At 35.8% G+C, this 7,628-nt stretch overlaps 1 protein-coding gene across 1 annotated transcript; it reads left to right on the top strand.

The window, feature by feature from the left end:
- Nucleotides 1-5,481: 5,481 nt before the first annotated feature.
- LOC105253405 lies at nt 5,482-7,313 on the top strand. Its single transcript, XM_011261437.2, has 2 exons — nt 5,482-6,075; nt 6,309-7,313. Exons 1-2 carry the CDS (start codon nt 5,482-5,484, stop codon nt 7,311-7,313), a joined length of 1,599 nt encoding a protein of 532 aa, XP_011259739.2.
- Nucleotides 7,314-7,628: the final 315 nt, after the last annotated feature.

Below are 7,628 nucleotides of genomic sequence, written 5' to 3'. Positions count from 1 at the left end.
TATTTCAAATGTCAAGCTCATATTGTTGTTTGACAGTTCGTATTCCAATTAACATTCTGTAAAAAAATTGTGTTGATCGGTTGTGTAGTTTTTATTTGGCATCGAAAAATGGAAAAGCAAAACGAACACTTTCGATATATTTTGCTTTTTTACTTAAGCAAAGGAAAAACGCATCAAAAGTTCATCAAAAGTTATGTGCTGTGTATGGTGACGAAGCCTTAAAAAAATGGCAGTGTCAAAATTGGTTTCATCAAAAGATCATGTTGTCAGTTGGTGAGATTACAAAGGAATTGTCTACTTTGAGATTTTACCACGCAGACCAGACGATCAAGATTCAAATGTGTACATTGAACAATTAACCAAACTGAACAATGCAATTCAAGAAAAGCGACCAGAATTGATCAATAAAAAAGGCGTCGTCTTCCATCACGATAACGCCAGATCCCACACATCTTTGACGATTCACCTGAAATTGAAAGAGCTTGGATAGGAAATTTTGATACATCCACCGTATAGTCCTGACCTTGCATCATCGAATTACTATTTGTTTCGGGCTTTACAAAACTTTTTGAATGGTAAAACTTTCAATAATGATGTCAAGTCGCGCTTAGTTCAGTTTTTTACCGATAAAAATCGAAAATTTTATGAACGTCGAATTATGATGCTGCTTGAAAAATGGCAAGAGGTTATTGATAAAAATGGACAATACATTATTAAATAAAATTATCTTATTCCATGAAAAAATTGTCCTTTGTTTTGTTAAAAAAACCGCAGTTACTTAGTTGCCAACCCAATACTTATTCTTGTAAAGATTTATGTAATAAAAATAATAAAATTACATTATACTCTTATTATGTTAGCCACTCTCCATTACACACATTTTAAAATATCAAAATATATTTTAATATCAAAATAATAAGAAAAACATTTACATATTGATATTAATATTGCTGCGATTTTATCATTTTATGATTACAAACGATGTCATGTTTCTGTTGTGTTCTTATTAATCTTACAATTAGTAATTTTTTGATATGGTAACTCATGTTCAATTTTTATCACATTTTTACCGTCACGTTGTGCTTGTAAATGAGTTCGATTTCTGATATTTTATTGATGTCAGATGATATCATGTATGTTCAATTTTAATTTAATTTTTGTTGACGTATTGTGCTAACAAAATGCTTAAAATTTGTTTATACCACGAACTTGTGCTTAAATTTTATAGCACTTTTTTTAATACATTATGACACAAAAATTGCTTATTTTCTGTTGCATTTCTGTAAGCACTAACTGAAATGGTAGGTCATATAAAAGTGTTGTTTGAGTTTTATCCACATAATATGGCGCATAATTTGCAATACATAATTTTTGATAGGCTTAATGCTTTGGGAGTATAATAAACTTGCACAAGATTAGTTATACTATAAAGTTATATAAATCATTCATTTTGGCTGCTCTGTCAATGTGTCGATTTGTCAAATGACATAACACGACTTTTTCTAAAAGGAATAACACATCATATAAGATAGAATTGTTGTATAGCAACAGAAAGAGAACGCAATGTAATAGCATCAATAAATTGATATATGATCGATGATTGTGTGCGCAATATACAGGGTGGGGAAAAAGTATGGAAGCAAACAATTATTTCCGAAACTATTCATTTTTCGACAAAATGTCTTAGACATAATTTTTATGGTATGAAAAGATGTATTATGTGGCATAGACGGCATGACCTTGAAATGACCCTTACGAGCTGCATACAAATAACGTAAAAAATTTCAAATGGAACTCGTCAGTTTTTGTTACAGATTCTTGTAGCTGATGTCGAAACGTTTACAAAACACTGTATATGAGCCCCATTCCCTTAAAAACACTCCCAGTTACGAAACAATTGTGATAATTCGTATTTCCTACTTTTGGCTTATCCTTTACGGAACCTGTTTCATTAAATCGTTGAATTGTCTTAGCAACGGTAGATCTTACTATGCCCGGTTGTCCGATTCGAAAAGTTTCATTAAACAAAACTGTAACTTCATCGTGAGTTCTTTCATTCTCACCCCAACCACGCATCATCAACAGCGATATTCGCTCTCGTTCTGTTAATCGGGAAAATAACATTTGAAATTACAGAAATGAAAATCAGTAACAATTCCTATAATAGAAAACGACAAAAATAGCAAATTTTCAAAACACAATATCCGAAACTTGTATGCCAATTGACACTACTTTTTTAAGGATAAAATAAATGATAATAATAAATAAGGTAGCGATGATCAAGAAACCAAAAAAATCTATGAATACTCATAGACAGTGTATCATATAACAACAGGTACAATTACATGTTATTAGTGGACGCAACTGAACATCATGATGTGAAATCAGTAAGCAATGTCAATGTGCATACAAATTGTTTGTATCACAATTGTTTCGTAACTGGGAGTGTTTTTAAGGGAATGGGGCTCATATGCAGTGTTTTGTAAACGTTTCGACATCAGCTACAAGAATCTGTAACAAAAACTGACGAGTTCCATTTGAAATTTTTTACGTTATTTGTATGCAGCTCGTAAGGGTCATTTCAAGGTCATGCCGTCTATGTCACATAATACATCTTTTCATACCATAAAAATTATGTCTAAGACATTTTGTCGAAAAATGAATAGTTTCGGAAATAATTGTTTGCTTCCATACTTTTTCCCCACCCTGTATAATAGAATGCTTGTCAGTAAGGAATATAGTTCATCACAAAGATAGAGGACGTATCCCGGAGGTAATGCATTTTATAGTGGACATATCTACGACATTCCACTGCAGTTCAATCCGATTCATCGGACGATCCCATCTCTAGTATTCAGTTAAACGATATTGTGTTATTATACTACGACGTCTCGTTCTCAATGATTACATGTAGTAGCGCCAGCTATGCCCAAGTCCACAACGTTTAGAGAACTAAAAATTCGAATTTCCTGCTTTCAGCGCCACTCCTTTGAGTGTAGCGGTTACCTACTTCATTGTTGTTCGTTGTGCCCAACGAAACACACGTAAAGTACTAACGGGCAATATTTATTGAAAATAAAGAGTTGCTCGGATTAAAAATGGGAAAAGATAAGAAGAGAAAACGGTCTCGATCAATTTCGAGATCTCGTTCGAGATCCCGTGATCAAAAGCGAAGTAGATCTGACGAGAAATACAAGAAAATGCAATCTCAACTAAATAACCTCACTTCTTTCATCAACGGTCTGTTAGCCCAAAAGGACAAAGGAAGCAACAGCGATACAATTTCCACAGGTAAAAAATTTACTTTTTCCATACGAAAAGTAAAGGCATTTTCCAAACGAAATTTGCCGACCCAACAAGGGTATTAACTGCCAAAAAATTTACTTTTTCCACACGAAAAGTAAAGGCATTTTCCAAACGAAATTTACCGACCCAACAAGGGTATTAACTGCCAAAAAATTTACTTTTTCCACACGAAAAGTAAAGGCATTTTCCAAACGAAATTATGGCAGACCCAATAAGGGTATTTCTAGAAAACATGTTCAAATAACTCCACAAAAAAAAAATCATACCTGAATGTGGTAAGTATGAGGTTATTTTCGGTTAGAGATGCCACTTCCAATAAGGAAAATGTTCCACCCATTGTGGGACAAGAACTCGTGATAGATACCCAAGATGGCGGTCGTAAGACGACTCAAATTTGACGCCAACGTCTGAACAAGACGATCCTGAACACGATGGGTTAGTAGATATTCTCAACTTGTTGGGAGAGGATCCCACTGCTTCTAAAGAGAACGCAGTTAAGCTACATCCAGAAGTTGTTAACCGTTGGAAAGAGATTATGAAATTCGGCTTGCCAGAGGAGGCTAAAAAAGTTTTGCTAAAAAAATTTCCTCGAACAGGGGAATTGTACACTCAAGCTCCAAAAATCAACGTAGAAATCATACCAGCAATGACTAAAATTTCGAAGAAAAGAGATCAACATTTTACCGATACACAGGAATGTGTAGGTACAGCTATTACATCACTGGCGGCTGCAGTGTCACTTTTACTCGAGGATCCAGAAGAAGGTGTGGATCAAATAAAATTGATTGAATATTTAAGTGACACAGGGAAACTGTTGATCGACGTTTTTCGACAGCATTCAAAAGCCAGAGCGTCCTTCATTACTCCCATAATGAAGAAAAGTGTTAAGCCACTAGTGGACTCTCTGTCTCCAGGTGAATGGCTTTTCGGTGATAAGTTGGCTGATCAGATCAAGGAGGTAAAGACAGTTGAGAGTGCCTGCAACAGTCTTAAGGCGGTTCATAAAGTTACCAAAAAACCCCTCCAACGCTCACAGGAAAACTGGAGAGGCCCGTCTGCCCAGTACCGGCAGACGGGCGGCTACTACAAGAAACCCTTCCTCCGATTCAAGTCGAGGACACAATATCGACCGAATCAGACCAGTCGGGAGAAGAGCAAACCATCGAAGGAGTTCAGCAAGAAGTAGAGGAGGTAAGACAAATAGGAGGTAGATTGAGATTTTTTCATGAGGAATGGAGAAAAATAACGACAGATAGTTATGTTTTAAATGCCGTAGAGGGTTACTCTATACAATTCGAAAAGAGTCCTTATCAAAATAAACCTCCTGAGCGGCAATCTTGGAGTGAGGAGGAATCAGCTCAATTAGAGTTAGAAATTAAAAATTTATTACTCAAAAATTCAATTGAGGAATGCGAGCCATGTGAAGGACAATTCTTGTCTTCAATTTTTTTGGTACCAAAGCTAGATGGCGCCTATCGATTTATACTAAACTTGAAAAAGTTAAATAAGTTTATTGACGCACCCCATTTTAAAATGGAGGACATCCGATCAGTAAAAAATTTGCTAATTCCGGAGGCTTTCATGACAACAGTCGATCTCAAGGATGCTTATTTAACGGTTCCAGTCTCTGAAGACAGCAGAAAATATCTCCGTTTTGTTTTTAAAAATAAGCTATATCAATTTAGGTGTCTTCCATTTGGCTTAAGTTTAAGCCCATATGTTTTCACGAAGATTATGAAACCTGTAGTAAGGATTTTAAGAGAGAGGGGTATTCTAATGATAATTTATTTGGATGATATGTTTTTTACTGCCAAAAGAGTCAAAAATTGTAAATATAGCATATTGGAAGCTAGAGAGTTATTAGAAAAACTTGGCTTTGTGATAAATGAGGAAAAAAGTTCACTAATTCCTTCAAAAAAGTGTAAATTTCTGGGTTTTACAATTAATTCGATTAATTACACTATTGAGTTGACTGATAAAAAGAAAATCCAAATAAATAAGTTACTAAAAGAGTTTACTGTAGGGAAATCTTGTAAAATTAGAGAATACGCTCAGTTACTAGGAGTTCTGAATGCTGCGTGCCCAGCAGTGGCCTACGGTCTTGTCCACTCTAAAAGATTAGAAAGAGCAAAATTCCTGGTGTTACTAATAAATGACGATAACTATGAGGCAAAAATGTTGATTAAAGACAACTTAAAAGAGGATCTCGATTGGTGGAAAATTCACAGTCAAATTGGTATCAACCCAATTCGAAAGTCGAATTTTGTAGCTGAGATTTTCTCTGATGCCTCTTTGACGGGCTGGGGTGCATATTCTAATGATCAATCGGCTAGTGATTTTTGGAATCAAGGGGAAAAAAAGCGACACATAAATTATTTAGAGTTGTTAGCGGCCTTCATTGCTCTCAAATCATTTGCTCATAATTTACGAAATTGCGAGGTTCTACTGAGACTGGATAACACGACTGCTATTGCGTATGTAAATAAAACCGGCGGTGTTCAGTTCCCGATACTGAGTGAATTGGCCCGAAAAATATGGCTGTGGTGTGAGGAACGAGGTATTTGGATATACGCGACGTATATCGCTTCGAAGGATAATATCCATGCAGACACAGCATCTAGGATCACAAACATGGACACAGAGTGGGAACTCTTTGATAAAGCATTCCAAAAAATCCATAATAAATTTGGTCCATTTAGCATCGATTTATTTGCCACTTTCGAGAACAGGAAAGTTGACAAATTTTGCGCAAGATATCCAAACCCAGAGGTTTTTAAAGTAGATGCCTTTACTATACCATGGCAAAGAGAGAAACCTTACGCATTCCCCCCTTTTGCACTCATTTTGCCAACACTAAAAAAATTCATTGCAGATGAAGTGGAAGGTGTAGTTGTAGTACCTTATTGGTCATCTCAGCCGTGGTACCCCCTATTCAAATTGCTGCTCAGAAGTTCGCCGATAATTTTTAAGCCAAATAAAAACCTATTAAATTCTCCTTGTAGGTCCAAAACGCACCCTCTAGCGAGAACACTTTCATTGGTGGCCGGGAGATTATCAGGAAAGCATTTCTAAATAAAGGACTCACTGAGGCAGCAGCTGAGTTGATGGTGAACTCAGTATCTTCATCAACCTTGAAACAGTATGAATGTTCCCTGAAACAGTGGTATTCTTTCACAAAGGAAAAGGGCCACGATATGTTCAACACGAACACCTCGATAATAATTGAGTTTCTCACTAAACGGTTCCAAGAGGGTGCGAAGTATGGAACTCTAAACTCCGATAAGTCAGCAATAGCACTTATCACAGCACAGCAGTTTTCAAGTGACAAGTTGATCTCGCGTTTCATGCGCGGTGTTTTCAAAAAACGCCCTACAAAACCAAAATACGAGACAACATGGAATGTTGATAAGGTTCTGGATTTCATACAAGAGCTTCCAAACAATGATTCATTGCAATTGAAGGAATTAGCAGGAAAAACAGCTACCCTGCTTGTCCTCACCACTGCACATCGCTTACAAACAATGGCTGTAATTGATATTGATAATATTATCTTCACAGAGTCACAAATTGAAATTAGAATCCCATCTTTAATTAAAACTTCAAAACCTGGAAATTTTCAGCCCAACATGGTGTTACCTTTTTTGAAAGATAATGAGCGTTTATGTGTAGCCAAGTCCTTGTTAAAATATCTAGAGATAACGAAACCAATTAGGGGAGATCGCAAAAATCTGTTTATTTCCAATGTTAAACCACATAAACCGATAACAGCTCAAACTCTATCTCATTGGATTAAAGCTTTTTTGAAGAAAGCTGGAGTTGACACAGATATTTTTTCAGCTTATAGTACCAAACATGCTGCCGTTTCCAAGACCTTTAGCAAAGGTGTCGATATCGATACTATCAGACGCACAGCGGGATGGTCTAAGAAGTCAAATACTTTCAATAAATTCTATAATAGGCCAATTAATACTGATAAGGACACCTTTGCATTCTCCATTCTTAAGTGATATGAATATGATACATTGTTCCTTAAAAAAAAAAAAAAAAAAAGTTTAAATTAAAAAAAAAATTAAAACAAGCTCTGAATTTCTACATGTAATCATTGAGAACGAGACGTCGTAGTATAATTGAACGATCAAACGAGCCCGCCGAAGGCGGGCGAGGTTCGATCGTCATTATACGAAGACGTCTCGTTCGAAGATGATTACCTCCCACCCTTCTAAAACAAACAAACAAACATATTAGAAGTGACTCGATTTACCTAAATTTATTTTTCTATTCCCCCAATGTTACCCGTAATCATAAAATGAGAAGTCATTACT

The sequence above is a fragment of the Camponotus floridanus genome, unplaced genomic scaffold, assembly GCF_003227725.1.
Source record: "Camponotus floridanus strain SB8 unplaced genomic scaffold, Cflo_v7.5 scaffold130, whole genome shotgun sequence".
NCBI lineage: Eukaryota > Metazoa > Arthropoda > Insecta > Hymenoptera > Formicidae > Camponotus > Camponotus floridanus.
This window is presented reverse-complemented; position numbering and strand designations above follow the sequence as displayed.